The 18,235-nt window shown below is 70.6% G+C and overlaps 4 protein-coding genes across 4 annotated transcripts in view; 1 reads left to right on the top strand and 3 right to left on the bottom strand.

The window, feature by feature from the left end:
• Positions 1–162: 162 nt before the first annotated feature.
• Positions 163–486, bottom strand: AURANDRAFT_17018 (hypothetical protein; the record flags this gene model as incomplete). Its single annotated transcript, XM_009037215.1, has 1 exon — positions 163–486. A coding segment is annotated over one exon (324 nt), but the record flags the coding sequence as incomplete, so codon positions are not given.
• A 2,184-nt stretch (positions 487–2,670) lies between these two features.
• On the bottom strand, positions 2,671–4,122 carry AURANDRAFT_24176 (hypothetical protein; the record flags this gene model as incomplete). The annotated part of the gene is made up of 1 exon (XM_009037214.1): positions 2,671–4,122. A coding segment is annotated over one exon (1,452 nt), but the record flags the coding sequence as incomplete, so codon positions are not given.
• A 1,452-nt stretch (positions 4,123–5,574) lies between these two features.
• Positions 5,575–15,533, bottom strand: AURANDRAFT_71275 (hypothetical protein; the record flags this gene model as incomplete). Its single annotated transcript, XM_009037213.1, has 6 exons — positions 5,575–6,085; positions 7,766–9,183; positions 12,408–13,291; positions 13,344–13,451; positions 13,652–14,525; positions 14,623–15,533. The coding sequence occupies 6 exons, from the start codon at positions 15,531–15,533 to the stop codon at positions 6,054–6,056; spliced, it is 4,227 nt and encodes a 1,408-aa protein (XP_009035461.1).
• An 800-nt stretch (positions 15,534–16,333) lies between these two features.
• Positions 16,334–18,235, top strand: part of AURANDRAFT_62958 (hypothetical protein) — a gene marked incomplete at both ends in the record, with an annotated part of 5,617 nt that continues 3,715 nt past the window's right edge. The window contains 2 exons of the mRNA XM_009037676.1: positions 16,334–17,410; positions 18,055–18,119. Coding sequence (XP_009035924.1) covers positions 16,334–17,410; positions 18,055–18,119 — 1,142 coding nt within the window. The remainder of the gene's footprint in view (positions 17,411–18,054; positions 18,120–18,235) is intronic.

The raw sequence follows: 18,235 nt of genomic DNA, 5'->3' as shown, positions 1-18,235 counted from the left end.
GTAGCAGACGACGGCGTACATCTTCGCGCTCCGGCGGATCTCGATGTAGTCGATGCGGCCGTAGCGGTAGTAGAGGTCGTCGATCTCGCGCTCGCGGATGTCGTCGGGCAGGCCGTAGACGTAGATGCGGTTCGGCGGCGGCGGCCGGTCCCGGAAGTCGTCCCGGTAGCCGTAGCCGCCGCCCCGCGGGCCGCCGCCCCGCGGGCCGTCGTAGTCGTCGCGGCGCCGCGGCGGGCCGCGCGGCCGCGCGTCGCGCGCGGGCCGCGGCCGCGCGATGTTCACGCGGACGACGCGGCCGTCGAACTCCTTGTCGTTGAGGTTCTCGGCGCAGTCCTCGGCCTCGCGCGCCTCGGAGAAGGTCACGAAGGCGAAGCCCCGGGGCTTGTGGTTCGCGTCCATCGGCAGGAAGACGTCCGTCACCTTTCCGAAGACGCCGAACTTGTCCTCGATCATCGCCTTGTCGGAGCTGAACGCGAGGTTGCCGACGTAGACCTGGCGGCCGACCTCGGTCTTGCCGTCGTTGCGCTCCTTCTTCGCCGGCCCGGGAGACCGCGACCGCGACCGGCTCGGCGCCGCGGCCGCGGGCGCCGCGGCCTCCTGGTCGCTCGGCGACGCCTCGCTCGGCGCCGCGGCGGGCTCCGCGGGCTCCGCGGGCTTCTCCGCCGGCGCCGCCGCCGGCTCCGCGGGCGCGGCGATGTCTTCCATCGTGTTTCGCTCGGACGGCGGCGCGCACCGACGAGCGCCGGCGCGATTAAGCGCGAGCTTTGTGGACGCGGCTCCGGCGGGCTCGGCGACGGAGCTCTTCGGGTCGAACTTGACTGGCTGGGCAGCCCTTATGGAGCTCCAGCGCGCCCTCGACGCCGCCCACGTGCTCCGGGAATGGAACACGCTGAAGGAGGAGGGCATCATCACGGACGACGAGTGGCGCGCCATGAAGGCGAAGCTCGTGTCCAGCGCAGTTCATCACAGCGAACCCATCGGCGACGCCGCCCTCGACGCGGAGCACGTCCTGTTCCTCGAGCGCGCCAAGAGGAGGTTCGCGCCGCCGCTGCCGCCGCCGGCCGTCAGCGACGATGAGAGCGACGGCGAGGAGGATCGCGAGGACGAGGCCGCCGCCCAGAGCTGGGCGAGAAGGCAGATCGAGGTCCGGACGCCGAGGCCGGAAGCGCCGAGGCGGAAGCTCGAGCCTCTCGTCATACCGGCGGAGCCGAAGCCCCAGCGCCGCCGCCGCTCGCCGAGGCGCGCGCGCCCCCCGATGGCGGCGTTTCTCCCGGAGTCGCCGCCCGGGCGGCCCCGGACGTTCACGCGCGGCGAGCGCGACCTCCGGGAGAAGCATTCGCTGGGGCTGAGCACCTCGGCGTCGGAGGGGTCGGTCTGCTGGAACGCCTCGAGCAACCCGCGCTCGCGGGCCGCGGTGCCGAGCACCTTCCGGCGGCCGTGGCAGGACGAGCGCGAGGCCCCGTCGCCGCCAAAGCCCGCGAAGCAGGCGACGCCCTCTTCGAAGAAGGCGACGCCGCCCGCGACGCGCGCGCCCGAGGCGACCCGGCCGAAGACCTGCTCGTTCCTGCCGCCCTGGTCGCCCATCGACACGATCCCGGGCCGGACCTTCGACGACCCGCCGCTCACGGGGCCGCGCGGCGTCACGCCCGCGTTCCGGCGGAGCCGCGCGCGCGCGAACGAGCAGCGGCGCAGGCGTCCGCCCTAACGACCAAGTATACACAGGGAAGGCTCACTTCGCCGCGGCGCAGGCGTCCGCCCTAACACCCATTATACACAGGGCAGGCTCACTTCGCCGCGGCGCAGGCGTCCGGCCTAACAACCATTATACACAGGGCAGGCTCACTTCGCCGCGGCGTGCTTCTTGTAGTCCACGGGCGCGAGGGCCATGACGACCATGCACGCGGTGAGCGCGCAGAGCACGTAGACGAGGGGGAAGCCGAGGACGCCGTTGCCCCACTTGGAGACGTAGAGCCCGTTGGCGCCCGCGACGGCGCCGACGACGTAGGTCGCGACGCCGAGCTGCTTGTGGAGCCAGTCGCCCCAGACCCACTTGGGCGCCGTGAGCTTCTTGAGGTTCGCCGTGCGGCGCATGGCGATGCAGAAGGACGCGAAGGAGAGCATGAGCGTCAGGAGGCCGATCTTCGAGTGCGTCGACGCGAGGTGGGCCAAGCCCTTCTCCTCCTTCATGAGGTAGATGGCGCGCGCGCCGAACGTGAAGCAGCCGACGTTCGCGACCTGCGTCGCCGCGTGGAGCTTGACCATGAGCGTGCGGTCGGCCATGGACTTGTAGGCCGTGCGCTTGCGCACGAGGTGGAGCGCGAGCGTCGGCAGGCCGAAGGCGCCGAGGGCCATCGTCGCGATGTGGACGCCAAAGTGCATCGGGAGCAGCGGGTAGACGCGGTAGATGACGTAGGCCGAGAGGAAGAGGGCGATGAGCGTCGCCGCGCTCGCGACGTGGCCCTTCTCGATGGCCGCGTAGACGTCCGCCGTCTCCTTGGCCCAGAGCGCCCTGGCGACGGCGACGACTTCGGCCCGGAGCTCCGCCTTGGTCATCGCCTCCGGGTCCTTGGGGCCGGAGCCCTTGGCCGCGAGGGCCGCGAGCTTCTCGACGTAGGGCGGGGGCATCGCGTAGGGCGACGGCGCCTGCTTCGGCGGCGCGCTGTGGTCGCTCAGCGACGACGTGTCGACGAGCGACGGCGACAGCAGGTCGAAGCGCGGCGCGCCGCAGAGCTGCATCGTCTGCACCATCTCGCGCTTCAGGATCTCGACGCATTTCGTGATGCCCGCGGCGCCGTAGCAGCTCATGCCGTACATCGCCGGCTTGCCGATGCCGCACGCGTTCGCGCCGAGCGCGAGCGCCTTGACGACGTCGCTCCCGCGGCGGATGCCCCCGTCCAGCCAGACCTCGAGCTTCGACCGCAGGCCCGCCTCCGTGAGCATGGAGATGATCTCCGGCAGCGCCTCGATCGACGACCGCGCCGTGTCCATGTTGCGGCCCCCGTGGTTCGACACCAGGATCGCCGCGACGCCGGCCTTGGCCGCGAGCACGGCGTCCTCGCCGCACTGGACGCCCTTGAGCACGATGGGGATGGTCGTGTTCGAGCAGAACCACGCGACGTCCTTCCAGTTGAGCGCCGGATCGCGATTCGCGTAGACGCCCGGCTTCCGCGCCTTGGCGCCCTTGGCCGCGCTCTCCTGCTGGGCCTGCTGCTTGAGCAGCATGGCGATCTTGTTGCGCTGGTCGCGCTCGCGCGGGCCCGCGACGGCGCTGTCGACCGTCACGCACACGGCCGTCACGCCCGCGGCCTCGCACGCGCGCAGCTGCTCGAGGACGACGTCGCGGTCCGGGTTCACGTAGATCTGGAACATGCGGTGGCCCGTCGGGCTCGCCTGCTGGGCGGCGAAGATCGCGCTCCGGCTCTTGCTGCTCAGGTTCGGCGACATGAACGGGATGTCCAAGCCCGCCGCGCTCTCCGCCCACGCGAGCTCACCGTCCTCGTGGCCCATGCCGCACATCGCGCACGCGCTCAGGAACAGCGGCGCGCCGACGGTCGCGCCGAGGATCTTCGACGTGAGATCGACGGTCTTGACGTCGACGAGGACGCGGGGACGCATCCAGATGCGCTTGAACGCCAGCTCGTTCTCCTGGTACGTGAGCTCGTCGCACGCGCCGCTGCTGTAGTAGTCCCAGGCCTGCTTCTTGCCCTCCTTGACGAGCTTGCGCTCGGCGATGGCGACGAGGTCGTGCACGTTCAGGATCGCCTCCACGGGCGGCACCTCCCACTCGTCGGCGTCGTCGTCGGCCTCCGCGGGCGCGCCGTGGTCCGCCTTGCCGCTCACGGCGCTCGCGGGCACGGTGGACCGGTCGATGACGCCCATGAGCGCCTTCTTCACGCCGGCCGCGCCGCCGAGCGTGAGCTGGATGATGTCCGTGCTGTGCGCGTCGACGAAGGGCGTCGTCCCATCCTTGCCGGCCTGCTCCTGCACGAGGTGGGCGCCGCCGGGATGGTCGACGGCGAAGCCGGTCAGGTCCCAGACCTTGTCCTCGACGATGACCCAGCAGTCCTCCTTGGTGTTGTGCTTCGCGACCTCGTCGAAGGTGATGGTCCGCAGCCCGCTCATGCCGCAAATGCAGTCCAAAAGCTCTTCTATGCGGCCGTCGCCCGTACGTGTCGAGTGGCCCGGGCAGCGTGTGGATGTCTTCCAAAACGAAAATACAACGTGAGGGAAACGCCGACATCTCGCAGCCATCTCTCGCAGCCCGTTCGACGGCTCCAGCGCGGGGCGGCCCCTCGGCGCCGGCGCCATGCTCAACTACGAGCGCTTCCTCGAGCACAACGACCGCGTCGCCGGCGCGCGGGGCACGCCGCCCTACGCGGACCGGTCCAAGGGGCAGCCGTCGCTGGACCTCGCCCGGGAGCCGCGCGTCAAGCACCGCGGCGTGCGGGCGTCGAAGCAGATGTGGGTCGCCGTGGAGCAGGACCAGCCCCAGGTGCTGCGCGTCCTCATCACGAAGCGCGGCGCCGACGCGAACCAGGTCGACGGCGCGGGCCGGTCCGCGCTCTGGCACTGCGCGTGGCGCGGGCTCAGCGGCGCGATCGACGTGCTCGTCGCCTGCGGCGCGGACCCGGACGCGCGCGACGGCGACGGCGACTCGCCGCTGGCCGCGGCGGCGCGGCGCGGCCGGCCCCACATCGTCGAGGAGCTGCTGGGCCACGGCGCGTCCGCGAGGACCCGCAACGACGACGGCGCGACGGCTCTGTGGCACGCGGCGAACTACGGCCACGTCGACGCGGCGCGGCTCCTGGCGCCGCGGAGCGACCTGGAGGCGAAGGATTCCCACGGGCGGACGGCGCTCTTCGCCGCGTGCGCCGCGGAGCGGGACGCGGCCGCGGCGGTCCTGCTGGACGCGCGCGCGGACCCGCGCGCCGCGGACGACAAGGGCCGCACGTGCCTCCACGTGGCCTGCGCCAAGGGGGCGTCGGCCATCGTCGACAGCATCCTGCGCCACCACGGCCGGAGCCTGGGGGATCTGGTGGACGCGGAGGACAAGTTCGGGCGCACGCCGCTCTGGACCGCGGCCATGGCCGGTTGCGACGACGCGGCGGCGGCGCTCCTCGCGCGCGGCGCGCGCAAGGACTTCCCCGCCTTCTCCGGGCGGACGCCCCAGGAGATCGCCGACATGTACGGCCACTACGACCTCGGCAAGTTCATCGCGAACTACGTCAAGCCCGCGACGCCGCGGCCCCCGGAGCCGAGCCCCGCGCCCGCGCCCGCGGCGACGGAGCGGCCGCGCAGCGCCGGCGAGGCCGTCGTGTCCGCGAAGCCGAGCCTCGGCCTCCCGGAGCTCGACGTCGCGCGCGCCAAGGCCGGCGTCCGCGTCTTCGAGGCGCTCCCCGCGCCGTAATGCGAATACTAACGCGAGGGAGCGGCCGCTCAGGGCAGGCGCGTCGCCGTCGTCGGGGAGCAGGAGTCTCGCTCGCTGCGCCAGAAGGCGAGGACGTGGCGGAAGATCTCGTCCGGGACGCCCAGGTCCGTGAAGAGGCGCTCGACGTGCGCGGGGGTACTAGTGCTGGAGGTACTTACTAAAGGAACAAGGCCCGGCGAAGAAGGGCGCCAGATCGCGTATGGCGTTGGCAAATGATCTCCTCCCCGACTCCCATGCGGAGCGATACGCTAGTTCAGGATTTGGCAATGTCAGACAGTGGCGCATGCTTAAACGTGCAAGCCATTCTTCATCGCATTTTTCCAGGATCACAAACAGGTCGTTGAGCCTTTGCGACATCGCGAAGTTCATAAACCAATTTTGCACCATTTCTGTGTTATGATTCAGGCAGCACCAGATGTAGAGTGTTTCGAGGTATTCGAGGGGAGTGGACTTTACGATGAAGTCGGCATTCCCTCTTTTATTCGGCATCATCGTATCCTCACAGAGCGGCCGTGACTTGGGATAGTTCTCTCGGTACCACTCACATGCTGCCAGTTTTGACTCGACATCTCGAATGCTCTCCATAATATATAACTTGACAAAGGGCCTGTCGCTTTCGAACGAGTCAGACTTGCGCTGGTCCACACTGAAGTAATCCTGTCCAATAATGTAGGTGTCAGGATAGTAACCGCGCAACACGTGCGACACAGCCTCCTCGCATGGAGAAGCGGCCCACCGTGGAACATCAAGGTAATTATGCCAGAAGTCGTCATAGTCGAAGTCTTCGTCATCATCGTATTCATCCTCTACAATGCCATCGATGACGAAGAAGATAGCTAACCCGGGAAGTGTCGAACCCGCCGACCGGGCCTGTCTCACTGCTTCGAGAAATTCTCTCCTTCTGTAGTACGTGGCGCCGCGGGAACGGGAGGTTTGCCCGCTGCGGAAGCACCGCGTGTCCCCGTCGAACTTTTTCTGGCGGCCTCGGACGACAGCCAGCGCCGCGTCGCACGCCTTCTGTCTCCAGATGGGCAGTTCGGTGATGCGCTCTTCCAGGATCGCTTGCGCGTTTTCGACGTCCTCGGGCTCGCGCCATCGATGCCCGGCCCAGGGATCATAATCGCCTTCGTCGTCGTCCGAGCCGGCGAGGTTCATCGGCCCGGCGGTTTGCCTGGTTCGGGCCATGCGTTGCGTGACGGTGCGCGCGGCGCGCGGCGGGGTCGGCGGTGCGGCGCGGCAGCACGCGCGGGGAGACGGCGACACGCGGCGCCTCCAGTCCCAGCTCAGTCGAGCAGTCGAGCTTCAAGCCAAAAGCGCAGACACTTGCATCCACATTGAACGTCACGATGTGGGCTGCTTGCGCGACCATCTCGAGGAGGAACCGGTCACGGACAGGACGCTCGTGCGCGTGCGGGCCATCACGCGCTTCGTGGTCCTCGAGCCGGACACGCAGACCTGGAACTGGAGCCTCGGCGAGGCCGGGCGGCTCCTCTCGTCCGATGTCCAGCAGCGTCCTCCGGGGCGACGAGTACATCGTCGTCTCGATCGCCGACGCGGTCCCCGTCGTCCGCGTCGACGACCCTAGTCCCGTCGTCCGCGCCGACGTCGCTCGCGCCGTCGTCCGCGCCGACGTCGCTCGCGCCGTCGTCCGCGTCGCCGACGCTCGCGCCGTCGTCCGCGCCGACGCGGTCGCCGACGGTCGCGCCGTCGCTCGCGCCGCGGCCCGAGGCCACGACGCACTTCGGCGTCTTCGGCGGCGGCAACGAGTCGCTGAGCGTGCGCCTCGACCTCGCCCGGGCCTCGACGCTCGCCGAAGGCAAGGAGACGGCGAACCTGACCTGCCCCTTCGTCGTCTGGCTCGTCGTCGTCGGCCACTCGCCCGCGGACGACGTCGACGTCGTGGATATCGTCGGCGCGATGCAGACCCACGGCTTCGACCTCTACCTCAACGGCCACGTGCACACGCTCACGCAGTACACCGTCGACGGCGCCGGCGCGTACGTTACGACGGGCGCGGGCTCCATGGTCGCGACGCACGACCAGGACCAGGGCTCCGTGCCGGAGAAGCGGAACGGCGGCGACCCCGTCGCGGACGGCGGCCGCCATTCCTACAAGACCGTCTGGAACTCCAAGGTTCCACACGTTCTCCGCGGACCTGAAGGAGCTCACGACCGACTTCTACGTCTACACGGGCGCGGTCGTCCACTCGTTCACCGTCACGAAGCGCGGCGCCTAGAACGTCCGGCGCGCCGCCCCTTGTTTACCCGCACGCGCCTAGAACGTCGGCGACGCACCACCTCCTCGTCGGGGAGCAGGCCGGCGACGGCCGCCTTCTACGCCGCGCCTTGGCGAGGTCCGGCGCCGCGGTGAGGTGGAGCTTGAGGAAGGGCCGCGTCGACGTGCGGAGCCGGCCGCGTAGGGCCGCGTCCTCTGGAGGCGCGGGCGCGCTCAGGGGCCTCGCGTAGCTCCGGAGGATGGCGACGGTGTTCGCCGCGTGGGCCCAGACGCGCGCGCACTCGCCCATGACGGCGGAGATGACGCCCGCGTTGTGGAGCGAGCCGACGATGCAGACCGCGAGCGCGGCGGGCTCGAGCTGGGACACGGGCCGCCACGCGGACGGCGCGGCCCAGTAGCGCGACCCCTCGGGCACTAAAATGTCGTGGATCGTCGCCCAGAAGTAGGACAGCGTCGAGAAGAAGAAGAGGCTCTTGAGCCAGAAGGCGATGGAGTTGCGCAGCAGCGCGTCGAGGAGCTCGCCCCGGTGGCGCCGCAGGTCCTTGGCCTCCGTATGGCCGCTCGAGATCTCCGCGCGCGCGACGTCGTCGAGCACGGAGAAGACGGGCAGCCTCGCCGCGCTCTCGAGCCACCGCAGGTGCCGCGGGTACGGCGCTAGACCCGGCGGCCCCGCGCCGTTGTGCACGAGCATGGCCAACAGCCACGACACGACGAACGCCGGGTGGCGCCGCTCCTCCGTCGCCAGGTCGTCGGGCACGGAGAGGTCGTAGGCCACCGTCTCCAGCACGATCAACTCGAGCTGCGCGAGCGCGGCTAGCACGACGTCCTCCTCGAGGCCCTCGACGTCCGCCAAAATCGCCGCGAATTTCCGCGGCAGCCCCCGCGCCTCGTCGTTCGTGAACTTCGCCGCGAGTAACAAACACACGAACACCAGGGGGTAGCGCACGGACCAGTCGAGGCACGCGAGCGTGCGGCCCCTCCCGTCGAGCGCGCGCTCGAAGCGCTCGAAGTAGACGACGCCGAGTAAAAGCGTCGCGTTCCGCAGGCCCAGCGCCTCGACGACGGCCGGCATGACCCGCGCGGACTCCAACCGCGCGTTCGACGCCGCCGCCGCCGCGTGCGCGCGGCGCAGGGACCCCAGGCGCGTCCAGAGCTCGCGCGGCCGCGACCCGAAGTCGAGGCTCACGAGCTCCATGCGCGCGGGGACGATGCCGAAGCACATGCCCAGCACGTAGGCGAACGCGCGCCGCGGGGCCTGCTCCGCGTAGCCCATCCAGGCCACGGACCCGCCCGCGGCGCCGCCGCACGGCCCGAGGCGCAGCGCGTGCGCCGGCGCCGCGCGGATCCGCGCCTCCATCTCCCGCGCGAGCGCGAGCCGCGAGCGCAGGTCCTTCGCGATGAACGCCAGCGGGCCGAAGGTGTAGCAGGTCTCGCTCAGGGACCGCCAGCAGGCCAGGCCACCCCGGTCGCCGAACCACACGTGGACGTGCGGCACGACGTCGAAGCCGCGCCCGCGGCGCCTGGCGAGGAACAGGGCGATGAGCGGGTTCGTCGACATCACTGCTCCGCGGACGGCGAGGGCGTCGGCCGCGCCTCGTCTTTGACCACGCCGAGCCACCAGAAGAACAACACGATGGCTGCCCCAGCGTGCCGGCGCGAAGTTTATTATGGGCGGCAACCCCACCTCAATGATGAGGGTTGAACATGTGTTGCAGCTCTCCGAAGCCGGCGATATACGAGTGCTAAACCATGGCCTCTGAGGACGCCTGGACCGAGGACTGGAACGCCGACGACACCTGGGACGAGGCCGCGGCGACCGAGGACGTGGGCGAGGGCGGCTACAAGAAGCCGCGCAAAGCGAAAGCGGAGACCGTCCAGTACCTCACGGACTTCCTGGCCGACGCCGGCGCGCCGCGTGCCGCGGCGCACAACGTCGCGCGGGAGCTGCGCTGGGAGGCGGCGTCCGTCGCCGCGGACCGCGTCGGCGGCGCGCTGCTCGAGCAGCTCGCGCGCAAGTGTGGCGGCCGCGCCGTCGAGCGCCTCGCCGGGTGGCTCGCGCCGTACGTCGGATTCCTCGTCTACCACCGCCACGGCAGCCACGTGGAGCAGACGCTCCTGGCGCTGCTGTGCAACCGCGGCGACGACGTGGAAAACGACGACGACGACGACGACGACGACGACGAGGACGACGACGAGCCCGTGCCGGCGGCCGGCGGCGGCCGCGCGGCGCGCGTCGCGATCCGCGCGGCCGCGGCCCTCGGCGTCGGCGACGGCGCCAAGTTCGCCGCGTTGGCGAGCGATCCCAACGGCAGCCACGTCTGCCGCGCCTGGCTCTGCGCGCTCGCGGGCGCGCCCGTGCTCGCGGAGAAGCGGGCCCGCCGCAACGAGCGCCACTCGCACAGCGTCGACGACGCCGTGTCCCTGTCCGACGACGCGCTCCTGGCGCGCGTGGCGGCCAAGGGCACCGCCGCGGGCGCGGCCGAGCTGCTGGACGTCGCGCGGGGCTTGGCGGGCGGCGACGCGGCCGCGGCGCAGAAGCTCGCGACGTCGCCGTCGGGCGCGCCGACGCTCGCGCTGCTCCTGCGGCTTTTAGCCGTCGTCGACGGGGCCGGGCTCCGGGGCGCGCCGGGCGGCGGCGTCGACGGCGTGCTGGGCGCGCTCTTCGAGCTCGAGGGGGGCGCGCCGCGCGACCGCGGGCGCTCCGCGCTGATCGCGTTCGGTCTTTCCGCGGACCGCGCGGGCTCCGTGGTCATGGAGGCCGCGGTGCGCTACGCGTCGCCGTCGCTCCACGGCGTGCTGGTGGACCTGTGCCTGGACCCGGCGGCGCGGGGGTTGCGGGTCTGGGTCGAGGACGGCGTCGCGAACTTTGTGGTGCAGGCGCTGCTGCGGTCGGCGCCGGACGGCGCGAGGCTCCTCGACGCCTTCCTCGCGGCGCCGGCGGCCCTCGCGCGGACCCTGCGCGGCGACCGCCTCGGCGTGCTCTCGGCGCTGCTGGAGGCGGCGGCGGCGTCGGGCGACGAGCAACGCGGCGCGGCGCTCGCGGCGGCCGCCGCCGAGGCCGCGGCGGCCGCGGGCGGCCCGGACTGGCCGGGCGGGCTCCTGTTGGACGACCGGCGGCCCGGCGACGTCCGCGAGCACGGCGCGCGGTCCCTCGCGGCGCTCGTCGCGCTCGGGGCGCCGGGCTTGGGCGACGCGCTCGCCGGCTCGGCCGCGTTCCCGAGCTGCTGCGCGGCGCTCCACCGGCCCTGGGCCCGCAAGCTCCTCGAGGCCGCGGCCGGCGACGCGACCCTCGCGGAGGCGGCCGCCGTGGCGCTCCTCGACGCCGGGGACCTGCTCCGCGCGGCGACGAGCCGCGTGGACCACGTCCGGAGCCTCTGCGCGACGCTGTTCCGCGGCGCGCCGCTCGCGGCGAAGACCGCGTGGCTCGACGCGCTCCTCCCCCACGCGGACCGCGTCGGCCGGTCGAACCCGGACTTCGCGCGCGTCGCGAACCTGGGGCAGTACGCCGCGAACCCGGACCGGTGGCGCGGCAACAACGACGACGCCGCGCGCGAGAAGAAGCGGCGCCGCGCGGACGGCGAGGCCAAGGCGAAGAAGCCCAAGACGATCCGCGACACGACGTCCATGGGCGACATCCTGAAACTGGCGGGGAAGCTCGAGAAGAAGAAGGGGAGTAAGCACGCGTAGTGAACTTGTTTCGTTCGACTGTACCTGGGTAGATGTCCTTTTTGCTTAGCCGCGGCGCAGGGAAGAACCGAAGGGGGAGAGAACAGCGAAGGTGGGCGTAGGGAAGCGTCACGGGAGGACACGACTAGGGCGGAGGCGTACGCGAGCACGGCGACGAAGAGGGCAGGACGACGTAGGGCGGCTACTGCTCGTAGGCGACGCCGAAGGTCCCGCCGGTGCCGCGGGCCGCGCGGGCGTAGGCCGCGTCGCGGGCCCGCTTCGCGGCCGCGTCCCGGCCGTAGTCGGGCCGCGGGATGTCCTTTTTGCCACAGGGATTTTGCGGAGCGCTTCCGTCGATCGTTCACTCGATCGTTCGTTCATTACCACGCTCTCGCTACCGCAACGTTACGACATGGACACCGTCGCGCAGGATCTCATGGAGAAGCTTCCCGTCGCCCTTGCCGCGAAATCTGCGCTCGAGCGGCTGGTCGTCAAGCATGGCCTAGAGGACGACGTGACCATCGACATCATGATCCCCGTCGCCCCCAAGGACTGCGCGCGCCAGCCGGCCGTCAAGTACGGCAAGAAGAACCGCAAGAAGCGCGCGAACAAGAAGAAGAAGGCCGATCAGCCCCCGTCTACGAAGGGTGGCCCGCCCATGCCCAAGGCGCGCGAACCGCGTCCCGCTTCGCTCGTTATCTTGACATCTTTCGCGCGCGTGCGCATCGCAGGACTCCTGGGACGTCAAGATGTGGCAGGACATGTACAACGACAACCCCAACCTGCGGGCGCTCTGCTGCGAATATTCGGCGGACAATATTGTGAACGAAATGCGCGACGAATTCCCGGAGTTGACGATGGGCGAACTGCTGAGCGTCGTGCACGACGAGCTGATCAACAGCGGCGAGCACCCGGACTACCAGCGCGACTCGGCCGCCGTCAGCCGCCGCCTCCGCAAGCTCCGCGAGCTCTGAGCGGAGGGAAGCCCTGCCGCGCGCGCGTGCGCCCTCCCAAGTTCGCGGAACCGGAAGCGCCGTGACGCGCCTTCTCGAAAGACCCTAAGTAGTTCGAAGTTTACTCCCCCTGCGTCGGGTTGAGCCGCGGGTCCTCCGTGTGCTCTCGGCTCGCGGCCGCGTCGTCCGCGGCCGCCGCGCGGAACGCGGCGACGTGGCGCTCGAAGGGCGTCTGCGGCGCGGCCGGCGGCGCGGGCGCCGGCGCCGCGCGCGGCGCGGGCGACCGGGGCGCCACGACGGGCGTGAAGGCCCGCGGCGCCGGGGGCGCGGCGGCCTCCGCGGGCGGGAAGGAGAGCCGCGACGGCGCCGGCGGCGCGACGGGCGTCCGCGCGAGCGCGGGCGCGTCGTGGAGCGCGCGCGCGGGCGCCGGGCCCCGCGGCGGCAGCCGGTGTCCGCGCCGCAGGTCGTCGAAGCCGGCGACGATGAGCCGCTCCATGGCCTCCAGCTTCGTCTCGACGCCGGCGACGCGCTGCTCCAGGGACAGGACCTGGCTCGCGACCGCGGGCCGCTTCGCCGCCTCGCGCTTCTCGCGGACGTCGGACTGGATGTCCTTGATGAGCGCGTCCCAGCCCGTCCAGGACCGGCGCCGCTTCGACCGGAGCAGGTTGCGCTGGATGATCTGCGCGGCGACCTCCTTGTCGTCGTTGGACGCGAGGCCGACCCAGGCCTTGCGCGACGACGCGGACCGCTGGCGCTCCGCGAGCTCGGTCCGCGGCTTGCGCAGGGACATGGACGACCCGCGGCGGATCGCGGAGCCGACGGAGTTGAACGTCGACATGCGCTTCCGCGCCGCGGCCCCGGGCCCGGCCCCGCGCCGCGACTCGCGCTCCGCGGCGCGCGCGTCGCGCGCCTTGCGCTCGAGCGTCTCGAAGACGTGCATGATGCGCATGGCCGTGATGCGCTTCAGGCGCAGCGTCAGCCGGGGGAACTCGCGCAGCGTGTCGACGACCTACGTCCAGTGGCGGTTTGTCCAAGTGGAAAAGAAATGCGCGGAAGCTCACGTCCGCGTGCCGCAGCTCGTAGAGCTCCGAGAACGTCTCCGACGTCGCGTACGTGAGGTGCGGCTGGCTCAGGAGCGCGATCTCCCCAAAGTAGTCCGACTTGATGACCTGTGTGGAAATCAAGTAGTGAGCTGGGACGTCGCGGGCCAAACTTCAGAATTCTCTAGCTCGGTCACATCGAAGTCGATTCGGCTGATTTTTGGACGAATCGATTGCTCTCGTCGAGTTCTCGAAGCACAGCCGAAGAGCGTGTGTCGAAGCATTCGAATACGCGCACATTGAAGTCGGGTTGAAGATTTGATTTGCACACCGTTGATGACCAGCCGCTCGATGACGACGTTGTCGAGGTCGCTGTAGACCGACGCCGTCAGGAACTCGGACATGGTCTTCCGCCAGTCCGCGAGGTCGTCCTGGACCTGGGCCGGCGGCGGCGCGACGCTCAGGCTCGAGTTGCGCCGCTTCCGCCGGGGGCCCGACGGCTCCGCGGGCAGCGACCGCGACCGGTCGAGCTCGATCGGCTCGCCCTCCTTGCGGTCCTCGCGCGACGCCTTGAACCGATTCTTGCGCTGCTGCGCCTTGCGCAGCGCCATGAAGTGGTTCATGTTCCGCGGCACGCTCAGGACGACGGCGCCGCGCTCGAGCACGAACATGCGGTCGCCTAAGGCGCCCGCCGCGTACAGGATCTCGCTCGGGAGCGACACGCAGTTCTTGAGGTGGTGGACGATGGACAGAATGCACGCCGCGTCGAGATTGTGGAAGAGGGGCACCTGGTCCACGGACTCCTGCTTGAGCGACAGCTCGAGCTTGATGCGGAGCGTCACGGGCAGGTCCGAGAGCGCCTGGGAGTCGCGCGTGTTCAGCGAGAGCAGGTAGGTGTAGTAGTTCATGATCTCGAGCTGGAGGTGCTTGTGGACGTTCTGCTGCACGAGGAAGCTCTTGACGGCGCTGAGCTTCCGCGACCGCTGGATGCCCGTCGCGTCGAGCACCGCGACCGCGGACGACACCGCGCCGATGATCGACGCGTACATGAGCATGCCCCATAAAATGATGACGGTCGTGAAGGCGACCTCGAGGGACGTGCGCGGGATGATGTCCTTGCCGATGCCCGTCGACACCTGCACGGCCCAGAAGAAGGCCTGCGTGTACTGCTGGCGGAAGCCCGCGCGCCGGTAGCCCCGGTACCTACCGAGCACGACGGTGACGATTTCTCATCGTTTTCCCAGCCGAAATCTCTCGAACATCGTCACGGCCACAGGACGCTGCCCGGTACGGCGCCCACCGGTCCAAACAGAGGCGGTAGCCCTCGGCGAGGGACAGCGCCAGGTCGTCGGGCACGTCGGGGTCGCAGAAGCCCTCGACGCGCGCGACGATCCAGTACGCGCACGCGACGTAGTGCCACGCGCCGAGGACGATGACGGCGAGCCGCGAGAGCTGGATGTAGCCCGGGTTCAGCGTCGAGTTGAGCAGGCGGCCGTGCTTGGACACGAGGCGCATGACCCGGATGATCTTCGTGTAGCGCAGGATGCGCAGGATGCGCACGAATTTCAGCGTCGACTCCGTGTCGCGCGTGAGGTGCGACTGGAGCACGAACGTCGCGACCTCGATGGGCAGCGAGCTCACGAAGTCCACGAGGAACCAGGACTTGAGGTAGCGCTCCGCGATGAGCCGCGAGTCCTCGACGACGCGGCCCGAGCTCAGGCGGAACGACGTGCGAAAGTTCAGGCACACGTCCGCGATGAAGATGACGTCGAGCGCGAACTCGACCCAGAGCCACCGCCCCCGCGCGTGCAAAAAGTCCGCCGCGGACGTCGTCGAGAACGCGACCCGCAGGGGCATGACGAAGACGTAGCACAGGATGCACAGGATCACGAAGATGTCCCAGTTGATGCGCGTCGACGAGTCCTCGCTGACGAGCCACTTCCACTCCCTCACGCGGCCCCAGCCGCCGCCCGGCTTCCCGGCGACGTCGAGGCTCTGGCGCCGGTGCATGCGGCTCAGGCCCGTGTGCATGAAGTTCTCGAGCACCTCCATGGCCGAGCCGCGCTCCGCCTCCTTGGCCGCGGGCGAGATCGCGACGCGCTTGATCGACTCCCACGTCGACGTCCGCGCGCGCTGCATGAACGTCGACCGGCGCGCCTTGGCGGCGTCGTCGAAGTCGGACTCCTCGCCCTCGAAGCCGAGGTTGCGCATGGAGCTCGGCGCGATGAAGGACCGCCGCTTCGCGGACGACGGCGACAATATCGCGTCGTCGCGGTCCCGCGCGCCGAGCGCCCGCCGCGGCGGCGCGGGGCTGAACTCCGTCAGCCGGATGGCCGCCGCGCGGAAGGTCGCGCACCCGGGCTGGGGGGGCGGCTTGCTCACGAGCTGGGGCAGCGACACGGACCGGCGCCCGGCCATGCTCATGCGCGCGTCGGGCTTCTGCGTGAACGAGCCCGCGCGCGTGAAGCTCCGCCGCGCGCCGGACGACGTGAAGCTCCGCCGCGCGCCGGACCCGGCGGACGGCCGCCGCCCGGCGCCGCGCGGCGACGCCGTCTCGGCCTCGGTCGGCGGCGCGCTCCCAAAGCCCTGGAGCGTGTAGCTCACGCGGCGGCCCGTGGGGTCCACGTGGTAGCTCACGTCCGTCGGCGCCGCCTCCTCGCCGTCGCTGCTCCCGCTCCCGTCCGACGCGTTCTCGATGCTCACCTCCGTGACCTCCAGCGCCTCCTCGGCCGCCGGCAGCGGCGCGAAGAGGCGCGACGTCGCCGGCGGCGGCAGCGGCTCCGGGAGCTCCTGCTTCTCGTCGTCGCCGCCGAGGTTGGCGTCCAGCAGCGCCACGCCGTCGAACTCGAACGGCACGTCCGACATCGTTTCGGGCTGGCTACCGCGAACGAGACATCACACCCACCATCGCGGCTTTATTTATGCAAGTACAAGCTTTCGGATGTATCATCCGCGACGATTCTTGCCCCTCTGGTGAAGCGGCGACAAGCAGCATTCTGCATTCTCAACCGATGGCCGCGATTATTCGAGTACTCGGCCTGGCCCTGGCCGTCCACGCGGCGCGCAGCGACACCTGCGACGGCACCTGCGACGCCCGCACCATCAACGGCAGCGCCGCCTGCGGCCTCGAGCTGCTGCCCTGGGATGGCAGCTTCGGGGCGACCGTCGCCACGCCCATGCGCGACATCGTCGACGCGCCCTGCCTCCACGACGCCGTGCGCGCGGCCTTCGCCGCGCACCGCCTGCTGCGCTGGAGCGGCGAGGCGCTGGCGCCCGACGACGAGCTCGCGTTCATGAAGCTGCTGCCCCACGACGGCAGCCCCGGCGCCGCGCACGGCCCCCAGGGCGTCGCGGGCGTCGACGCGGAGAAGTACGCGCGCTGGCGAGTGCCGGCGCGCGACGAGATCCTGCTCCAGGGCGAGGGCTTCGTCCCCGCGGGGCACCACGGCGTCCCCGAGGGCCACCTGTCGAGCGGGAAGCCCATCAAGGAGTGGCACACGGACGGCCACTACGAGGCGCGGGAGCCGTCCATCGCGACGTCCATGTACTGCGTCTCCGTCAAGCCCGTCGGGGGCGACACGCTCTTCATGGACGCGCGCGTGATCTACGACGAGCTCGACGACGCGGAGCGCGGCGTCTTCGACTGCGCGGACATTGAGTACTCCAGATCGCCCGTGTCGATGCACAGCTCGGGCTACCGCGCGCTCCTCGAGGGCGAGTCGGCGGCGTCGAACGTCGGGAGCTTGTACGCGGAGGGCGCGGGCCGGGCGCGGGCGCCCGGCGCCACGCACCCGGCGGTCTGGGTGCTCCCCGACGGCGACGGCCGGCGAAGCCTCCCGCTCGCGCCCATGTGGATCGACAAATTGAACATCAACGGCACGACGCTCGCGGGCGACGAGCTCCAGCTCCTCGTCGCGAAGGTCCTCGCGCGCGGCGAGCGGTCGCTCAAGACCTACGCCTGGACGCCCGGCGACTTCGTCGTCTGGGACAACCGCGCGCTCCTGCACTCCGCGACCCCGAACGACGGCTTCTCGCCCGAGGGGCTCCGCCTGCTCCACCGCATCCGCCTCGCGGGCAACCTCGCGCCCGTGGGCCCGACACGTGCGCCCGCTAGACGAACGACGGGAGACCCCCGTGCCCGCGAACTCCGAACGGGAGACCGAATGCCCCCTTGCTTGCGAACTCCGAACGGGAGACCCTTTGAACTAACCCCTGTGCTATCTACAACACGAGCGAACCGTGAGGCATCCGGAATGGAGGAGCTCGCGTCGCGTGCGGTCAGCCTGCGCGGGGGGTTCACGGCGCGCCCATTTCCGTGAAGCCCGGCGGCGCCTGCATGGGCCCGTTTTTGGGCGACGTCTCTCGGGACGCCGCGCGGCGACGGGCGCCGCGGGAGTGGAGCGCCGTGCCGCCCTCGGCGTTCTGCGCGTCGTCGACGGCGGAGGCGCCGCCGAAGAGGCCGCGCACCTCGTCCGTGGCGACGTTGTACTTGGCCGCGAACGACCGCGGCCTCAGCGCCATGTGCGCGAGCGGCAGGAGTAGGGCGACGGAGAAGGTCACCAGCACCCAGAGGAGCGCGCCGAAGAGGGCGAGGACGGCGACGCCGCCGCCGACCGCGGCCAGCGCGCGGTTCCGGCCGCTCAGCGCGACGCGGCGGTCGCCGACCTTCGCGTAGGGCTGCTCCGGCTTCGCGTTGACGGCCGCGGCGGCGACGCCCGCGGCGGCGGCGTAGGCGAGCCACGCGCTCCAGGGGCTCGCTAGCAACCCGAGCGCCATGACGCCGCAGAAGATGAGGCAGTAGTTCGGTTTGTAGTGCAGGAGGTTCGTCGACATGCGCCGCTCGACGTCCGTCTTCACGGGCGGCTTGAAGACCTCGAAGAACTCGGCCCAGGGCCGCGGATTTTAAAGGTTGG

Source organism: Aureococcus anophagefferens (assembly GCF_000186865.1).
Source record: "Aureococcus anophagefferens unplaced genomic scaffold AURANscaffold_6, whole genome shotgun sequence".
Lineage (NCBI taxonomy): Eukaryota > Pelagophyceae > Pelagomonadales > Pelagomonadaceae > Aureococcus > Aureococcus anophagefferens.
The sequence above is the reverse complement of the archived record's forward strand: the minus strand, read 5'-3'. Positions and strand labels throughout refer to the sequence as shown.